At 40.1% G+C, this 20,418-nt stretch overlaps 1 protein-coding gene across 1 annotated transcript; it reads left to right on the plus strand.

The window, feature by feature from the left end:
• The first annotated feature begins 140 nt into the window (after nucleotides 1-140).
• LOC135474892 (uncharacterized) lies at nucleotides 141-11,429 on the plus strand. Its single transcript, XM_064754557.1, has 7 exons — nucleotides 141-681; nucleotides 5,376-5,660; nucleotides 6,100-6,270; nucleotides 6,479-6,874; nucleotides 7,338-7,415; nucleotides 8,419-8,497; nucleotides 9,849-11,429. Exons 1-7 carry the CDS (start codon nucleotides 609-611, stop codon nucleotides 10,198-10,200), a joined length of 1,434 nt encoding a protein of 477 aa, XP_064610627.1. The 5' UTR covers nucleotides 141-608; the 3' UTR covers nucleotides 10,201-11,429.
• Nucleotides 11,430-20,418: the final 8,989 nt, after the last annotated feature.

Below are 20,418 nucleotides of genomic sequence, written 5' to 3' on the forward strand. Positions count from 1 at the left end.
CAGCTTCTGCTTTTCTACGAATCCTCTCAATGCACTGCTTTGTATTTAATCAAGATTAACTCTGAAAAACATTGACTTCAAATAGTTAATTCCGCGCTCTATTTTATTGCATTTCCTTTCAGGTCTAGTGTGGAAACAACGCAGGAAAGGCCATCTGTAAGATCGTTGCGAGTAATTTCCGAACTTTGCCAATGTCTGGCTGTCTTCGTCGTAGTCATCCATTAAAAAATAACCTCTGTCACAGCACACGTTTTGACATGCTTGTAATATTCCCTCTCCTCCTCTGAGTTTTGATAGCATCTTTTGTTTTTTGTGGAAAGTACAAAGTACGCACCTTTGAAAGTCATGCTTGCAAGTGTGAGAGGTACATTTCGTTTGACACCAACAGATTTATGGTTCAAAATGGAGAACACTTTCACAGAGGTTTTGTTACGCACCATAGTTCACGGCATGACCTTACCAGCAATGCGGTGAGGGTTTCCATCCTGAGTGGTAATGACATCACTGTATATACAGCTGTTTGTAAGGGCTACAGTCAGTACTTACCCACGCTGTCGCCCGATGCACATACCTCAGTGAAACGCTCCTCTTCTGCATTTTAGGAGGCCATGACATTATTTACCTCTCAGTTGACGCTCAGCGCCATGTTGGTTTCAGCGACCTGTCTCTGGGTGAAAAACGGTGAGCATACGAGAACTTTGTATATGTGTAAAAAAAACCTCATTTTTATGTATTTGCTACCGACTATGATTAAGTCATTGTTCTTAACTGAGAACACTGCCATGCGCACTTTACCCTTTTCACGGTCAGACTGTTAAACTACTTCTACACAGGACCTTACTAGATAATTTGTCACATGCACGCGGGATGAAATACACATCACACTTACGCTGGAGGTAAAATATAAGCACTTCAGATTTTTTTAGTGTATATTGTAAGTTCTTTGCCTTAACCGGTACATGTACGTTTGACAAAGGAGTTCGCTCAAAATTGTGCATTATTTCAGGAAAATGAATGTCCTAAATTTGACTAAAAGTCGTGAATAAGTGCTCAAATTTTACTTATTATCAAGATACCAGACTCAAACTGACGTAAAGCTAACGTTCAAACGTTAACCAGTAGAATTCTGTTCCATACGAGTCCATTGTTGTTAACGATGATATGATTAAATGGTTCTAAAGGGTTTCTTGCCTTGATACAACAAGAGCAAGTTTTCAACACAGTTACTTAGTTCTGGTGCTCTGTAAGCAGTTCTGGATACAAAGTCCTGGGAAAGAAGTGATACAGATGTAAAGACGAAAAAAATTATTCTGTTCAATTTAACAGAAAGTCTGTTGTCTGAGTGATGCTAGGATGTATTCTGTCACACAATATTGTGACACATTCAACATAATATGCTGTTTGTCAAATAGAATTTGAATTATGTTTAATAGAATATGTGTGTTGTATTTAACAGATTTATCTGCTGCAATAATAGAATACATTCTAGCATTTCTCAGATAACAGACTTTCTGTTGGATGTAATCAATTAATTTTTTGAGATTATATTTACATTATTTTATAAAACATTGGCCTGAATACTGTAGCTTTTGTTTCGTGGACTACGTGTTATAACTTTAACACGTGTCAATATACATGTACACATATATTTTCCTGACCAAGTTCTTATAGTGTGGCCTCCGTGGCTCAGTTGGTTAGCGCGCTAGACCCAGGAGCCTCTCACCAATGCGGTCGCTGTGAGTTCAAGTCCAGCTCATGCTGGATTCCTCTCCGGCTGTAAGTGGGAAGGTCTGTCAACAACCTGCGGATGGTCGTGGGTTTCCCCCGGGCTGTGCCCGGTTTCCACCCACCATAATGCTGGCCGCCGTCGTATAAGTGAAATATTCTTGAGTACGGCGTAAAACAGCAATCAAATAAATCTTTCAGTGTGACATAACCGAGGCTGCAAGCTAATGACCAAAGACGCAGTGGATCGCATGAGGTTTAGCTGGATTCAGCTGGGTTTCAATACTTACCTCAGGCTCTGGTGGTGTCAGCAATATTCACCAGAACAATGTAAAACATCAGTCAAAAAATTGGCAATAAATGAACAAATAATTAAATTGCTCCGAATAAAATATAATTCGTGATGTTGGAAATCATAGATATGTTCGTTGTGTGTGTTGCTAAGCCCTTTACATCAGAGGAATTTTTAATACAGACCACATGGTCTTGACTGGTATTAAGACAAAGCGGAGCCTGATACACGGGTATGACGCATTCGACTGACGCTCTAAACAGCAAGTTACAGTTATGAGGTCACAGCTGGCCAGTCCTCAACCTCGGATCTTATCGCTGGTCAGATGACACATTCGCTCCTTGTCGGCAGTTTCCGCCACTTCACGGAGATGTGACACGTTGTTAACTGAAATGTCCTTTACGAATAGCTAAAAGTGAAGACGTCACTTTAAATAAATGTCGTATGAAGGCAACTCTATCATCCCACGTAATTCTCTTAAATTAAATTTTAGAATTGCAGGATGAAATTAATTATGTAGTTATTTAACCAGGAACCTCGATGTGGGCTTTGTACTATTAACGTTACATGAGAAAAGACGGCCAGTAAATAACACTGTCATCTGAGTTTTTTCCGGAGCGTTCAGCGAGTGGCGGAAATGTCCGCATGTACGTGACAGACACAGTGCAGGCCGTTTAAGTAGCTAGGTGTATAACTAGCACTGCTGCCTCATAATATCACAAACATGAACGGAAATTGTTTACAGAAGAAACAGACAAACAATTTGACAGTTTGTCATAGTTCTGGATGAGATAAATAGCAATATGTCATTCTTACAGCGCTGCATAGTCGGGTTATCGTGGCTGGTGAACGCAGTATAAAAATTCCAGTAGAGACCCCGTGTGCTTTCAAGTGCAAAAGCACTACAGCATAATGAAGTGAAAGCCGACCTCTCGCTTTGCTTCTGGGGAAATAAGTCAAGTTGTAATGTGTGGTACTTAAAACATAGGTACAAACACGTAGGCTTCTACAGAAAGCTTAACAATTAAGAGACCTGCTGTGGATTTCCTCTATTTTGCAGACGACGATAAATTTCCATAATAACCAAATGCATCTTAACGCCTCCCCACCCCCCCAAGTCACAGCAACGTCATTATCGTCCTATGACTGGGATTAGTGAACTCCCGATGTCTGTACTGACGATGTTCTACACAGACCAAGCTATAAAAGTTTGTCCTTCTGCTATGCTGATGACGACACAAAAATGAAATACCTCTTATCGTTATCCAGCCAAGAATTGTAGGGAGTCCTTTGTTAACATTGATTTATATTACATGTAGAATCCGAGATAGTATCTTTATTCTAATCGTCGTAGGTTTCCCCCGGGATCTGCCCGGTTTCCTTCCATCATAATGCTGACCGCCTCCGTATAAGTGAAATATTCTTGAGTACGGCGTAAAACTCCAGTTAAACAAACAAATAAATAAATAAATAGAATCTTTATTATATATTTTTATATTTATTCCTCTGATTTTTACTTTATTTGATTGTTGCTTAAGGGTTTTTGGGTTTACTCAAGGATGTTTTTTACTGCGTCTTCACGAGTGTCGATGACCGCTCATGCCAAGGTCACTTTGGTCGCACACATTCTCTGTCCATGACGGGTATTGAACCTTCAACTCGTGTGATTTAGCGATTACATGAAAAATCAGCACATACCGAGATGTATCGTTTTGGACACCATTAGTGACATCATTATCGTGCATGATATGCCGTTATCGAGTGACGCTGTCATTGACACCTTGTCTGGTGACATCGTTATTGACACCTTTGTTGACACAATGGTCGAGTGAGGCATTTACTGACACCCTTATCGAGTGACGCCGTTTTTAACACCTTTATCAAGTGACATCGTTATTAACACAATTATCAAGTGACATCGTTATTGACACCATTGTCAAATCACATCGTTACTGACACCATAATCAAGTGACGTCTTTACCGAATGACACCGCTTTCAGGTGACACAGCTGTCGAGTGACACCGTTATAATGTGACCCCGTTTTGGAGTGACGAGTGACACAGCGGTCGAGTGACACCGTTATAATGTTATCCCGTTTTGGAGTGACATGTTACAGTTATCTTATATACTGAGGGAAAATATTTTAAATACCCACTAGAAATATCATTCTCAGGAAATATTAGCTATAAAGTACAAGAAACATACACCTTGGGGCCAGCTGTACAATTATATAATAAATTCTCTATTAAATGAAAGGTTAAAAGTTAAATGTAGAGTTGTCATGAGAGGCATATTATGCATCATGTTGATCTTTGTTGTTGTGTTGCGTTTGGCACGTTTTTAAAGGTGAAGCTACATGTGCTGACAGGCGGTTTGTTTACTTTCGAATCAACAACAACTGCATTGCATTTCTATTGCGAATTACCGCAGTCTGCCGTAAACAAGCAGATTTGACTGGGATTGTTTTGAAAGAACATCAGGGCGTAGATATAGACTTTGGCCTCAAGCTGTTCAGTTAAATTAAACTGACAGTATTTTTGTACGTTTCATTATCACCATCATGACTATCTACATCGCCATTGTCATTATCGACATCACCATCATCGCCACCATCATTATCGCCATTATCTTCATCGTCATCGACGTCGTTATTTTTTATTAGCTCATCTGGGTTTTCCTCATGTAATACCCACATTATGATATGATGATGCGTTTGTATATGCATCATTTGGAATAATATATTCTTACTATAGCAGATGTAAAAAATCAAAATGTTAAATCTAAATCTAAATCTAAAGTATAATCTTTGGCAAAACATTTCCTCCAGCTAAAGCTTGATGTCATTGCCTCTAAATGTAGTACAAATGCTGGAAAATCGTGAGACAATCGTGAGTGTGATGTTATATTCTGTGATGTAGCAAATACCTGCATACCAATGAGAAATAAAACAGTTACTCCGATATGATATCGTCTTTCTTTTTTCTTTATACCCACCTGCAGGTGAACATTATTTTAGCAAGTTTTTTTATACTTGTGTTATAAGAGCTCTTCGGACGTTGAAAACTGTGTTTAGGGTGGACATATAAACCCGCCATTCGGTTCATATATAGCCTACTAGAATTCAAACATTTGAATGCATTTAAAAAATCTAAAATAATACATGAAAGTATTTTTACATACGCATACCACTAGATTTCAATTGTCCATCTGAGGAACCTTAATTCATTTTTTCGTTTTCTTTCACTTTTACAAGCGACTTTCTTTCGGTCGTAAACTATTTAACCATGCATCTCATAGTAAACCATAGAACCTGAAATATTTGAATACTAATCCATTTCCTATGTCTTTCTGCCTTAGTTTCCGGATATACAGACTTCCGGCAGAACTGCCCTGCTACCATCGCTCCTGGCAGTATCTTGAAGGTTTACCGTGGCCAGTGCTACGAGTTCGTCCGGGTGGAGAGGTACTGGGACGTAGCCAGGCGGGACTGCCAGGGTCGGGGCGGGGACCTCGTGCAGATACGGGACCCCGAGACGCAAAAGTTTGCCATAGACACCCTAGCCAAGCTACGATGGAACAAAAATGGCCTGTGGTTGGGTGCTCATGACAGGCACAAGGAAGGACTCTGGAAATGGGTGACAGGTATGAAGATGTATGGGCGAAAGTACGAAGCACTCGAGAAGCGAGTTCAATCCTGACCCCAGGCATGGAATGAGTACACACAAAAAATTCATCTGTGAATTTTAACAGAAAGTTTGTTGACTAGTATATTGTGCAGGTGAAAATAGCCCTAGAACCTAATTACTTGTTTATCGCATATCGTTCATCGGTCATCATCGGTTACGAACCTTTGTTGACTTTTCGAGACTATGAGAGGCTTAAAAATGTTTGGTTAAAAGGACGTACACAACCGAAGTAGTAATTGATGTGTATTGCACTTGATAGTGGTTCAGTTATGGAGGATTGTGTCTGATATCTTCGCCATAGTTATATCTACTGAAGCAAAGCGTTCTGTACATACATATCTGATGATTACCATAATGAACAATTCTAAACAATGTTGTTGTTTTTCGTACGACAGGTGAGAAGATTACATGGTCAAACTGGGAAGCAGGGCAGCCATCTTGTTATGTGCCTGCTTTGAAGGTGTTTTGCGCGGAAGATTGCGCAGTGCTTCGGTTGAACACAGGGAAGTGGCACGATTACAGGTGTCACGCCTCAGGGTTTACTTACACCTACATCTGCCAGTATGGTGAGTACAGACATAAACATTATTGCGGATATTGTCCTACAGGTATGCTCAAAGATATCAACTCTCGAGAAAATCCCATGAACTCTAAAGAAAATTCCATGAACTCTAAAAGAAAATTGCTTTCCGAAAACCAGACCCTTTGAACTACATACTTAACGCATATATCATATCCCTGAAGATTACGTATTTTTCTGTTTAACTTGATAAGATATGCTCACCACGACGGCAGCAAGCTTGGCGAGGAATGAAAGCAGTGTACTTCCTGAAACTATAAGAATAATGAGGAACAACGACTCAGGGATAACTCCAGCCACGAACATTTCCGAAGCCTCCACGAATTTTACCGAAGATGTGACTGATTCGGACTTAGATAATGTGACGGTTAAAATTAATGTTTCCATGGCAACGGGTGATAACGAAACCAAAGAATCGTCAAATGTGCCACAGAAGGCAGGAAAATCCACTGAAAACGAAGAAAATGTTACCGCCTTGGACAGGGGAAATGATTTCATAGAAGTTCATACGGTGTTTCCCGTGGAAGAATCCACTCTTATTGTTCTCGGCGAAAATGACGTGATGAGCAACGATTATTACAAGGATTATGGTAAGATTGACAATCCACATGCCTTGTAAGCCTTGTATGAAACACATTTCGGTTCCTTATAGGCACAAAATGAGGCCAGGTATATCGCCCCGTAATTCATTATCGATAATATGGACTATACACCTATTTTACCAATAAGCTGAAATCACTGTACGACGACTATTTAGATTTGTTTTATTTTCACGCATAGGTCAAGCAAAGGATTCAGCTGCATAGGCCTGTGTAAAACGCCTGAGGCTGAAATGAACAATTAAAAATACATGATGTTAGTACTGATATTAAAATCATATTTACAATTGTGATATTATTAATGATAAGGCCCTCTTCTTCTGATGAAATGTGACCCTTCAGTATTTTTTCTTTTGTAGCAATGTAGCAGTCTTTGCTTGTTCCGTCGACAATTTTTTAGCAGCCCCCACATGCAAGCAAACCATTCAAACTGTTTTAAACTTTTATTTTGCAGATGACGCTCTTCATTCGGAGGTGAAATCCGCACAGACAGGAAGTCATTCCAAGGAGGATACATCCAAGTCTCTGATTGGTTCGTATCATTAAAGCTGCACAGAATTTAAGCTTCAGGTGTCCTTTATTTTATATGGACTTCAGTCGTAAGTTCGATGGAGATGAGCCTATTTTAAATATTCATAAAAATATCGCCAAACAATTCCGCATAATTATATACGTGAGAATGTTGTTGACCGTAAGACCTTTACCCATATCAATGTGTCAGTTCCGTAACTTGTATATCGCCGAGATATGTCCGAAATATTGCCGAAATGGCGTTAAATGGTAATCGTGCATTAACTCGTATAGTTATATAGCTGACCACATCTCAGAAAATGACATACCGTGGAAATAACTGAGAACTTGAATTCACACATTTCATTCGCCTGCGTTTGATTACGTTGCACAAGGGTCTTGTGTTCTGTGTTGTTATAAGAATTAATTGCCTTTCTATTTAATTTAAGCCTTCATTTGGTAGTTGCTGCCGGGTACATCAAAGTGGTTTGATTGCCACTGAAATCGACACCAGCCAAAGACAGTGGCTCTTACATGTGGGACTCACATGTATGAATGTCTAAAACCAGCGCTTCTAGAATTGGCACAGTCTGTCAATGGTTTCCTCAAAAATGGTTTTCATTCAAGCTTACAATGTATCACACGGATCCCGATCAGACAGCTCCGTGGGTCTGTGCACCGGTCACTTCGGGCCTAACCCGGGCCAGAGTTTTTAAGCTCTTGGCTTCAGCTTTGTCTCTCTAGACCAGCTGTCTTCCCCCACGTGTTCGCCCGTACCACGTCGGTGGTTTTAGTCGCTTCTGTCCGGTTTTTATGTGACATACAGCTCCACCGTGTACTATGTGATTTTTTTCAGAATAGGATTGGACACCAATAAAGAAACAATTAATAATTTTATGCACATTTTGGACAGACTGCAGCACCAGTTCATGCAGATGTAGTTGTCGTATTCAATCTCATCTCCGATTTACTAGTTGTACACAATAAGCATGCCATAAAATCTTCAGTGTTCATTTCGCCCCCAGGTCCGATTGTTGGAGTGTTGATGGGAGCCTGTGTTTTCGCGGCCCTCTTGGTTATGGCTGTTTTCCTCTACAGAAAGCGGTAAATACCACTGGTGTTTAGGCAGCAGTATTAAGAATTACGTTACAATTTTTTCAACCTCAGCTGGTTTTACAGATAACAAATTTTGGGTGATTCTATCCACTGTGGTGCTCAAAAGCGCTGTTTTAAAGGAGAAGAAGATTTAAATATCAAACAAATACCATTGAAAAAAGAATGCATTTCCTTGCAGGTGAATGCCATAAAAAATGCTAATATGTACCCCATGTTGATAAATTATAAATAAAAGTCAGCGCCAAAATTCGCTGTGGGCGACTCCATTTTGCCTAAGAACTAGTCCCGAAATCTTCTGTGTTAGGAGGAGAATTCCCGTCGGAAACCGCCGAAGTGCAGTTCGTACATTTCCGGTAGAACAGTACAGTTCGTTTTCCGCTTGACGATCGGGAAATCGGAATGTTGGACGTAGGTTCCGAGTTGACACGAACAAGCCGGCAGTTTTAACGGCTCTCATTGGTTGAAACGCAACACACCCCCAGCATAAATTGCTGGGTGTTAAAGATGAAGGACGCTATGAACTCAACGATTTGTGCCAGCTTTGCCGCTTCAGGCTGTACGGGCATGGCGAGAAAAAATGGCAAAATCATGCAACAGGCACCACCCTATAGAAAAAATGTGCTCTTTTCAGCCTATAGTGTCATTGTTTTAAGTTTTCTTCTCCTTTAAATGTTGAACAGTCACTGATACAGAGTACGACCATGAATCAGTACCTCAGGTCGTCGCGGCATACTGTCCAAAGGGTTTTTCTTAAAATACCAATGGACACAACCATTACAGCCTGAGCTAACTCCTCTAGAGTTTGAAAAAGATTGTTCCTGCCATTGATGACTCGTCCTTGAGCACCGCAGTCATGCGCGATAGGGTTCCTATCAGGGGATCTGCTCTATCCTCTGGTCGTTATAGATCCCTACAGAAGGCCTTGTTACGTAATTCAAATTGCCATGCATGAATTCGTTTCCCCTTAAATGGTGTGCACTCCTTACGTAATCATTAACCTACTCTTATACGATTACTGAGGCGCTCAAAGAGAAATAAATTTTAGGATTGGGTCTGAAAAAATTTTATCCCAACTTTATTCCAACAGTGGAAATACAAATCCCACAACCCCTTTGTCAGGGAGACCACATTGTTCTGTCGCTAGGCGAAATGGAAATTCCCATTGGCCAGGTGGAACAGAACATTTAATATTTTATTTCATCAACGCAGTAGAAATGATGGATCTTGCCACTTCCCTTTAGCTCAAACTGATATTTAATGAAGGCTGCACATTCTGGTCTCTTTCTCACGTTGTATACAGCTGTAGAATATTGATTCTTTGATGTTTACTTTTTGTCAGATCAAAACCGGGCGGAGATAGCTGGGTTGTGGGGTTCGATAATCCGAACTATGCCAACACAGTGCTTCCCGAAACCCGCCAAGACAGAAACGTAGCCGAAGTCGTTTATGAGGAAAGTTCTAGAGTCGCCATGTTTCCACCGGAAGAAAAAGGTGCATGCGGCACAACATGCGCAGAGGACATGTGCACACCATATCCTCAACCGGATGTTTGTTCGGTTGCTGCGAGAAAACCAGCAGAAAATCATTATGTGTCATTTGACTTTCAAGATGGATGCCCTCCTCCAGAATCACATTCCCATGATCAACATGGAGGAAACCACACTCAAACATCACCGAAAGAAACGAGTTAGTGAACTATCCGTTACCAAAATATTCCATTCTCTTGCTTATGCATCACAACAGAGAAGGGTATTTAGAGAAATTGGACGCAAATGACAGATATTTTTAGTCTGTCTGTCGGTCGGATTGTCTGTCGGTGAAGTAATCCTATCTTCTGACAATGACCTTACATCGAGTTTTGTGGGAAATGTTGCGTTTGGTATTAAAGAAATGCAGAATTGGATTGCTATGTTCTGGTCACGATAGCAAATCATTCCGCAAATTCGAGATATCTTTCTTTCACAACGGTTTAACAGCCTCAGTATAATGAGCCAAGGTGTCAGAATACGTTGTGAGCAGGAGGGACACAGAGTGCATGGGAAATGTAGGCTGTTACTGGGTCAGAAAGGTGACAGGAACGAGATAAACAACAGAAATATACTGTGAAATGTTATGCTGCTTTGAATCACAAAGTGATCGAATGGTGTTAACTTAACGAACATGTGATAATTAACAGGAAATTGTCGTGAATTTACCACGATATTAATGATAAGACACTGTGTTTTATGTATAAGTATCTTTCCATGGTTACGCAGTGTGCTTTCTTCTTTTATCGTGCATATGACATTACCATTTCCTTCTTTTTTCTTTACTTGTGAGTGCAAGATTACAAAAAATACTTCTGATAGAGGACAGATCTATTGTCATCTAACATTACTTCAGATCACTTAATATTAGTTAAGCTGTCTTAACATAAATGTACCAAAAACGTTTGAATTTTAACACGATGCCCAATACGTGTATGATGAACGTGTGTAGATTTATTAAGTGTGACTTTAATGTGTAAAAGTCATTTGTAGTCGTGTTTAACTTGTATCGTGTAAATAGGTTAAGTGTGAAAACAAGTGGTGACATTTCAATATGTAAAATGGTGTTCGTTTTTTCCTGCTCTACCGTTGAAGACAATATACATTTATAAGTTTCATATTTTACCAGCGTGGGAAATTTCTAAGCATCGACACGGCCTGTAATCGCAACCGAATTTCCCGCAGTATCCTCCCTCTGTAGGTGTTCTAACGTACTCATCTTCAAACACTTCCTCTCCTACACTCGAAACAATTAACAGTTTAAATATATATTATCACACATATTTCTAAACTGGTTTATTTAACTTAAATGAATTAAATTTTGTTCACTTCTTTTTACCCTATTCAACTTTACTGTTTTCAATGTCTTAAGGACAAATAAAGCTTACATTTGAGTCATTTTTTGTGCTTCCCTGAATTATGTTAGGTAAAATGTTAATCCAGGGCATGTAGCGCTATGTTTGACATTTCGGCACCATATGTCTCTTAATTACATACATCTTAATTATATTCTATACCAACAGGGGTGTTCTTACAGATTATAGTGGGTCTCTTAATCAAGATTTTGTGTCTTATTTGGATGATGGGTGGTCTAAAAACGACAATACCTCCTCTTCACCGGAATCCCGGCGTGGTGCCAAACCTTCTGAAAATGAGAACCTGTAATCAAGGTGGCGTATCGAAGGTCAACATAATGTGTCGTATTTTGATCGTGCTTGGCATAAAACAACAATAATCTCCCTTCATCGAAGACTGTTACAAAGTGAATAATAAAATCAATGACAGCAATATGTGCTGATGTTTCACAACCTGGTTGATTCGTAACGTTATACTTCATAGACTAGCCTGTGAAGGTAAGGCGAGGATTTGGCCCACAACGGTGACAACGAAAGAGATCACTTCTGCCATCCATTGCGTATAACCAGCTATTTCGTCGCATTAGGAGTAATCATCCACTGTTTGAAGCCAATCAAACACACCAATGTGCCGTTGTGTGGGCTCGCTTGGCTTTTGGCAAAATCTGTCAATAACTTCTCAGTCGTTTTTCGCGGCACATGTTTACCTTGTCTGCACTATTTACTATGTACCTACGTCATTCACGAGTGTGTACAAAACTTACCGAAGACAACAGGTTTAGGTTTAAATCACCAACTGACAAAAACAGCCAAAGCAAACATCAAAGTAAAACCCAAATCAACTTTTTAACGTATTCACGTGAAAACCATTTATCTCAATTTCATTTCTTGACATAAATTCGCGGGAGTAGGACTTGGACAGAAGACCCGTCTTTGTGAACTTTGTGAACTTTTGATATAGCCTGTTGTTTTGTATGTTCAATTTTATTGTTGTCTCTGTAATATGCAATTTTATACAGTTCAAGGGAAATAACTCGTTTGGTTAGTGGCATACTCACCCTCACTGGAACGTACCAGATGAAAGATGATCGGCAGCTGTCAAATGGTATATTGAAAATGTAAACAAATTGTATTACCTGTTGTCTCCGTCAAGTTCGAGATAACTGTTCAGTACTGAATCTGGCTATGGACCATGTTATGGACATTATTATTGAATTGTCTGAGCAGAATGAAAGAGGAAAAGATAAAAAAAAATAAGCTTAAGTTAACACAAGAAATAGAGCATCTAGAATCACAACATTGTGCTGCACAAAACAAAGCACAGCAATATTTGACTACAACTAGTCAATAATCGCAAGGCCAGTTCCCAAAACGACGTTTGATTGATTGATTTATTTATTTATTTTGATCGGTGTTTTACACCGAACTCAAGAATATTTCACTTATGCGCCGGCGGCCAGCATTATGGTGGAAGGAAACCAGGGAGAGCCCGGGGAAGACCCACAATCATCCGCAGGTTGCTGCAAGACCGTCCCACTAATGGCCAGAGAGAAAACCAGCCAAAAAAAAAAAAAAAAAACGACGTTTAACGCAAATTACCAAAGAACGACCAAAGAAAATGGATATAATGTACGAAAATAGAACGGAATCATACACTGAGAATTGGTCAGCAGTTTCCAATGATGCAGGAAAGACGCAAGGTATATTCTAAGTAACTGAGTGAAATCAGTGTTCAAATCGCGTAACATGCTAGAATATCAGTTGTTAATAACAAAATATGTATCTCGGTTGACTTTGATTGTTCATATATCCAACGTGGTGATCTTATTCAACATGGTGGAGTGAGTGAGTGAGTGCTTGGGGTTTAACGTCGTGCTCAACAATTTTTCAGTCATATGACGACGAAGGAATCCTTAGGGTGTATGAATGTACCCCCTTGTTGCCGGACGGATTCCCACCGCTCTTTTATCTAGTGCTGCTTCACTGAAACGACTTACCGAAGGTAAGTAAGCCACCCCGCCCGAGCCATTATACTGATACGGGTCAACCAGTTGTTGCACTATCCCTTTTATGCTGAACGCCAAGCGAGGGAGTTACAACTTCCTCTTTTAAAGTCTTAGGTGTGACTTGACCTAGGATTGTTTCTGGATCTACCGCTCCAGAAGCGGACGCTCTACCAATGGTGCTATCCGGGCCGGTAACATGGTGGATATACAATCCTTAGCCCCCGGGTCAAGCGGAATTAGACACAATCATACAACACAGAGCCAGAGATTCAGGACACTCTGTCCACATTTACTTGCAAGAGAACTGTTCTAATTGTAAAACTTAAGAAACTTGGAGTGAAGGCGATTGATGGAATAACCCTGACACACAAGTTTTTGCAGTAATAGTTGAATGAAGTCGTCGCACAAGACGCAGGATCTAATAAATGCTACAGGGCGAGAAATGCCGTTGAATCAGTAGGTCGATCGGCAACTGCATATCAGATTGCTAACAAAAGACGACCGGAAACAAGGAGGTCAGAGGCGACAAATAGCCATTTACTTAGAAGAACTCGACAAATTTAGGCTAATTCGCCAGGGTTTTTCCAAAGATTTGGAAGTATTTGCAGATTTGCTTGATATTGCGGTCGTAAATTTGAAAGAAGCTGGTCGATCTGAAGAATTATGTTCTGGGTTACTGTATAATAAACATCCGAAGAAAATGACAGAAATTATGACTGCACAATATCAACGTTGATTATATGAGTAAAATAGGAAAGAGTCAATGGATTTACTGGCAGAGTGGAGAATTTCAGATTATTGCTCACGAAACCGATCAAAGATTGATCAATGACAATCGCAAATTTGACAGAAAATACACGGAAGAAACCACTGGTACAATGTATGCTACTGATGTTAGTTAATCCACAGCACTAGGTTGTAAAATGTGTGGAAACCAACATCCACTCTGGAGGTGAGACAACTTCAAAGCACTTCAGCGTTGGGAGTTAGCAAAACGAGAAACTCTATGTTATCGTTACTTAGCAATAGATCACAAGGGATCAGAATGCCCAAGAAAAATACACTGTGGTATCAATAGTTGTCAAAATCCACACAACAGACCATTACACCAAGGTGCATACATGTAATCTCGTCCAAACAATCGTAAGGCAACTATCCCGCCATTGAATAGTCAAAGACAGGTTCGCCCTCGAGATTCTACAGTCTGAAGTTTCTTTCCCCTCTGAGAGGGAGCATCAAAAACATGTCATTAATCACAACCGACCACATTGCTTTCCTACAAATGGAACGCAGAGGTGATCACCGTGAGGACGGATTGTGTTGTCTTGAAAAATCGCTACCGACGCTTATCATTGAATGCACTGGTAGATGACGCCAGTACAAAGACTTATGTTAATGCAGATGTCGCAGCCGAATTAGGCTTCTCTGGTGAATTCCGCAAGGTGTCAATAAGGGTTGTGAAGCGTCAAGTTTAAACATTTGAAACCATGTGCATTGAGTTTGGGCTAGAAAGCTTAAATGGTGAAGTCGGCATGAACTTTGAGGCCTACACTACTTACCAAGTAACAGGGGACTTAAAAGCGGTAGATTGGAACAACCGAACAACTACGAGATGGCGTTACATAGGCTAGAAACACTGAGAAAAACCTCTTAAAACAGGGACATCGGAGAGGTATATTCAGAAGTAATCCAGCCAAATGTGAACACTACAGTTTGTTTCCTACAGTAAGAAATGCTTGGGTGTCAGTGAAGGGAAGGTTACAACAAGTGTTTTTGATGAGATTGCAGTCGGGTCACGTTCCTTTGAATTTTTATCTCTGTAGAATTGGAAATCATCCCACTGGGTTTTGTAACCACTGCAATGTTTTAGAAACTATCGATCATCTTTTACTTCTGTGTCCATATTATGGACAGATTCGTAATGACATATTAAGACGGCTTTCGATTTTAGGTGTGCAACAATCATCAGTGGCCACTCTTTTAAATCCACAAATCAACAAAGCTCAAATATTTAATTTGGTAGTATTTTTTGCCACAAGGAGTAAGAGATTCTGTTATCCACTATATTAGCCACCTTTAGGGGGTGCCCAAATTAAATAGATTCTGTTATCATCGTTATTATTTAACTGGTCTCTAAATTTGATAACTACTAATTATCTTTTCAGGATGACAAGAACAGAAAATATTTGGTTGCTCTGGCATGAACCTGTGGATGGCCGGTGTAGATTGGGATGAAAAGTTAGTAGAAAACCTAACGAATGTGATAGCTGGCAAATGGTCACAAGTAGCCGTTGAAATACGATCTCTTTTCAGTTTACCCGAGTCAGGGTTTTATTTTAACTGTTCCAAGCCCTTTCGTGGCTATCAGAATTAAATTACTTCATACATAAGTGGATGCGTATGCTGTTGTGGCGTATACGCGTTTTCAGTACGAGTCGTCAAAAATCTCAGTGAGAATGGTGGCCGCAAAATCAAGAGTGGCACCTTCAAATTCCACTAGCATCCCTCGACTGGAGATGGCGGTGCTCTATCAGGACTCGACTCGCTGTCGCAGTGGTGAAAACCCTTGATGTCACTATGAATAATGTGATATACTGGTCGGAGATTATGAATGTTCTGTGGTGGATAAGTGGTAAGAGCCGACATTTCAAGCCCTTCAATGCAAATCGTATTGGAGAAATTCAAAACTTTACCGAACCTACACGGTGGGGGTAGGTACCAACAGTTCAAAAACTCGCTGCAACAAGAGGACTGAAGGGGGTGGACCTTAACAACAAAAGTTGTAATGGTCAGAACCAGATATCAGATGGAGAACGAAACTGACTGGCCGATAAATCTCATCGAACAGCTGCTGTCTAGAAATGAAATGAAAAAGACAAAACGAAGCAAGAAGGCAAGTTTTGTGTTTTTTGTGCAAGTTTCTGGTTTTACTCGCTTTTCTAAGTGGATTCGACTTGTACGGGTCAGAAGTTTTTGAACAATTGCAGAACGTCAAAAAGTGAAAGAAGTCAGAGTGAACTTCAGCCGGAAGAAAAACGGGATGTCGAAGATCAAATCATTCAACACGCCCAGATCGAAGCCCTTTCAACAGAATACAAGGCCATACAAGCAAAGAGAGAAATTTAAACGTCGTGCAAAATTGCTGACAAAGTTGATAGCGTTAACATGAAAAGGGACACCATGCATCACCAGACTTGCATTGCTGTAAAACATTCCTTCAGAGCATTACCAACTACAGCGGTGGACTATGAGGGTCTCTTCTTTACCCCTGTCTGTTCACCTATTTCGCAACTCGATCTGTTCATCTTGAGATCACATTTGGATTGGACACGGACTCCTTTTTGAATGGATTTTATAGAACGGTCAGTTGCAGAGGGCTTCCTGAAATGGTACTCTCTGATAATGGCGGAAATTTTGTAGGACCTAATCGTGAACTGTGTGAACTATTGTTCAAATGTCATCAGCTAATATGTACGCACACAAGGTGTAAAATGGTGTTTTAATCCTCATCATGCTCCAAAGTGTGGAGCATGATGAGAAAAAAATCCAGATCCCGATGTTGACAAATTTTCATTGTGGTTGCGGTTCATTTCTTGACATAATATTTTGTTAGGTTTTCTGAATACACTTTGGGATGGAAATGAGGTCAGGTGATCTCCCTCAGGTGATCATGAAGTTGTGGCCACTTCATGATGTCAATATTCGCATTTTGCCAGAAATTTGTGTCAAAACAGCTGTGTGTGGTGTCGCATTGTCAAGTTGGAGCTGAAGGCCTGTACGACACACAGCTCCTAGACAAGGACCTGGTCACAATATTCCGCTTCATTGAGGTTCTCACGAATTATGCGAAAGCTTGAGCGCACTTTCCCACAGAAAGCTCCCCAAAACATTACGCTACTGTCACAAAATTGATCAACTCCCTCTATGCATCACCCAACATAAGATGGGCAGCGCGCAAAGGTTTTGGTAAGGTCTGGGCAGTTACGTCACCACTAAACAGTGGGTTACTGCTAATTGTAAAACCATTAGGCAAATGATATAATCATTTGATTCTCTTAGGCATCACACGTGGCTGTCCTCACCTGGGTGATCGGATGCACCGGGTTGATGCACACATGTCTTCAGGTTGTGAACTGCCCGTCTACTGCATCTCATGGAACATCCAAAAGCGACAGTACACTGGCCAGATTGGATCTTGCCATCTTCACGGTTATGTTCAACATTTCGGGGAATGAAAACTGTTGATCTCTCAGAATACGACCCAAAGTCATTGAAGAAAGATTGTTCCACACAGTATTACCTGTAGAATAAGCCAACCCTTCCCATACAACCTGTCAACCGGACTGAGCTTCTCCTATTAACCCGAATATTTTTTGACGTTTTGCCCCTGCAGTAGATTCTAACAGTTGGCCCTATATGTTCTAAGCCTGTCCGAGAGAACCTCTATCCTGGCTTATACATCCTGGGAGGCACCAACACCAGATACAGCAAACAAGGATGTTGTGGTCATCTTAGTGGAAAATTTCAAACGAGTCAAGGCTGTGTGACAAACTGTATGCTGTTAGCACTTTCTAACTTACTTCCACCAATTTGCCATCTCCTAGAGTTGTGGTATGAAACAATCTCGACAGAGCTCATGGGTAAATATGTCTTAGGTAATTAAAAGACTAATGTTCGCCTTGTCCATCCGTGGCAGATGAATATCTTGAAAGTGTGTCGGCCTGTCCAAAAGTATATTTTTGTGATGCCATATTGTCTTTTAATACACGCAGCTTGGGAACCACAAACACGGTGGGAAGGTGCATCAAATGTCGCGTCTTTAACATCAGCAATATCCAAACACACAAGCCTTGTATTCGAAGTGGTATTTTCTACTGAAAGCGTGGTGAGAGCTGTTTTTGAGCTCTGCAGACTAAGTTGATCAGGCAATGCACGAGAGTAAAGAAATGCGTGCGACCGTAATTCGTGCTACCCCAATGCATGGTACTTGAGTAGTTCTTGTAACATCAATACCAGTGACATGGCACGATGAATTAAGAATTTCAGCCTAAGTGATAAATAAACGTTGTAGGTTCAGTATTGGCAAAGTATGAGTTGTGGGTTCAGTCTTGTTCAGTCTCATTAAACTATGAGTTATGGATTCAGTCCTAGGACGTTGTGAGTTGTGGGTTCAGACTTAGGAAAGAATGAGTTGTGGGTTCAGACTTAGTAAAGAATGAGTTATTGGTCCAGTCTCAGGAAACTATGAGACTGAGTACTAGTAAACAGTGAGTTGTGGGTTCAGTTTTAAGAAAGAATGAGTTGTGGGTTCAGTCTTAAGAAAGAATGAGTTGTGGGTTCAGTCTTAGAGAACTATCAGTTGTGGGTTCAGTCTTAGAGAACTATCAGTTGTGGGTTCAGACTTGGGAAACAATGAGTTGTGGGTCCAGACATAAAAAAAAATGAGTTATGGATTTAGACTTAGGAAACAATGAGTTGTGGGTTCAGCCTTAGAAAAGAATTATTTTTGGGTTCGGTCTGTGTCAATACATATCGTATTTTTGATTGTATCGCCCTGTAACTACAATTGAAACTCAACACGATCGATTCTTTCTGAAAATAAAGTATTTAGACAGAGGCCTAGATTTAATTAACCTACCATGCATCTTTAATGAACCTGATGTTCGAAGTGCTGTGCCTAATTATTTTAATGTCCAAGAGCCACCTTGCATATCCTATGAGTATACAAAGCCTATCGCTTCCAAAATTTTCAGTTATTCCCAGACCATCAAGGAGTTCGATTTGGCGACGTATACTTCTGGCGGCTATGATTGTGATTGTGAATCCTCAGTTTTTACCTACGACAAACTGGTGACCTTAATATTATTATTAAGTACAGAGAAAAGAGAAATATCAACATTAGATCTAAGAAAAAATATCATCTCGATGCTTGAGGAATGTGTTTAAAAATGGTCTAAACGGGAGAAAGTGGATTCTTCGGAACGATTGGCTTGAGATTGTCGAAAAGAAGGTTAGTTTAGCTATACACCGTATAGACATTGATGCTCTACCTAAAGCTAAACAGGTTCTGAAGGATCCCACTGTGCAAGAAACGCTCGCTAACCTTCATAGTAAATTTGTCATCACTGTAGCAGACAAGGTTCCTAATAATGTCATCTTTATTTGCAAGAATTATTATTATCAAATTCTTGTTCAAGAGCTATGTACATCTACAACAACATCCACTTACTTGTACTCTGGAGGAACTATTTAACACTATTTAACAAACAGAAAACCTTTCTTAAAGAAAGGCGCATAAATATACCTACCGTCATACAGAAATACCACAACTTTACTGGATTCCTAAAATGCATAAATCCCCATACAAGGCTCGATTTATTCCGGGTTCAAGAAGTTGTACCAGCAAACTCTTGTCAACCCTACTTACGAGAGCGTTATAAGAAGTAAAGTCATTCTGGAATAAGTATTGTTGTGCCATAACAAAAAATTCAGGTGTGAACTGCATGTGGATTCTTAACAACTTCAAACGCCTTACAGAAGAGCATGATGCTCATATGCATATACCGTACAAAGACGTATCCACATGGGATTTCTCTACTCTCTATACTACAATTCCTCACAAAGATCTTATCGTCGTTAATTGTCTCGGTATTTACTAAAACAGGTCACCATTACATTAACGTCAGAAGCAATAAGGCTTTCTTTAGTTCTACTATTTATAAAGGTTACCACTCATGGGATGTTACATTATTTATTGGATTACTTGAATTTCTCATTTATAACATCTATGTGAAATTCGGGGATACCATTTACCAACAGTGCATAGGTGTTCCAAGGGGTACCAATTGTGCGCCTCTTTTGGCAGACCTATACCTGTTTTCATATGAATACGACTATATGCAGAAAGTACTTAAAAGTAATATCTTTAAAGCTCGATCCTTTTCATTTATCAAGCGGTATATTGATGATCTACTGGCGTTAAATAACCCCCATATTGCTGAAGCGGTGAAGGGAATCTATCT

This window comes from Liolophura sinensis, chromosome 9 (genome assembly GCF_032854445.1).
Source record: "Liolophura sinensis isolate JHLJ2023 chromosome 9, CUHK_Ljap_v2, whole genome shotgun sequence".
Lineage (NCBI taxonomy): Eukaryota > Metazoa > Mollusca > Polyplacophora > Chitonida > Chitonidae > Liolophura > Liolophura sinensis.

Excerpts from the sequence above, each read along its gene's own strand:
- LOC135474892 (XM_064754557.1), top strand. The coding sequence starts at position 609 with ATGACATTATTTACCTCTCAGTTGACGCTCAGCGCCATGTTGGTTTCA. Across the intron at positions 5,661-6,099 it reads ACTCTGGAAATGGGTGACAG|GTGAGAAGATTACATGGTCA; the intron begins GTATGAAGATGT and ends TTCGTACGACAG. Across the intron at positions 7,416-8,418 it reads TACATCCAAGTCTCTGATTG|GTCCGATTGTTGGAGTGTTG; the intron begins GTTCGTATCATT and ends TTTCGCCCCCAG.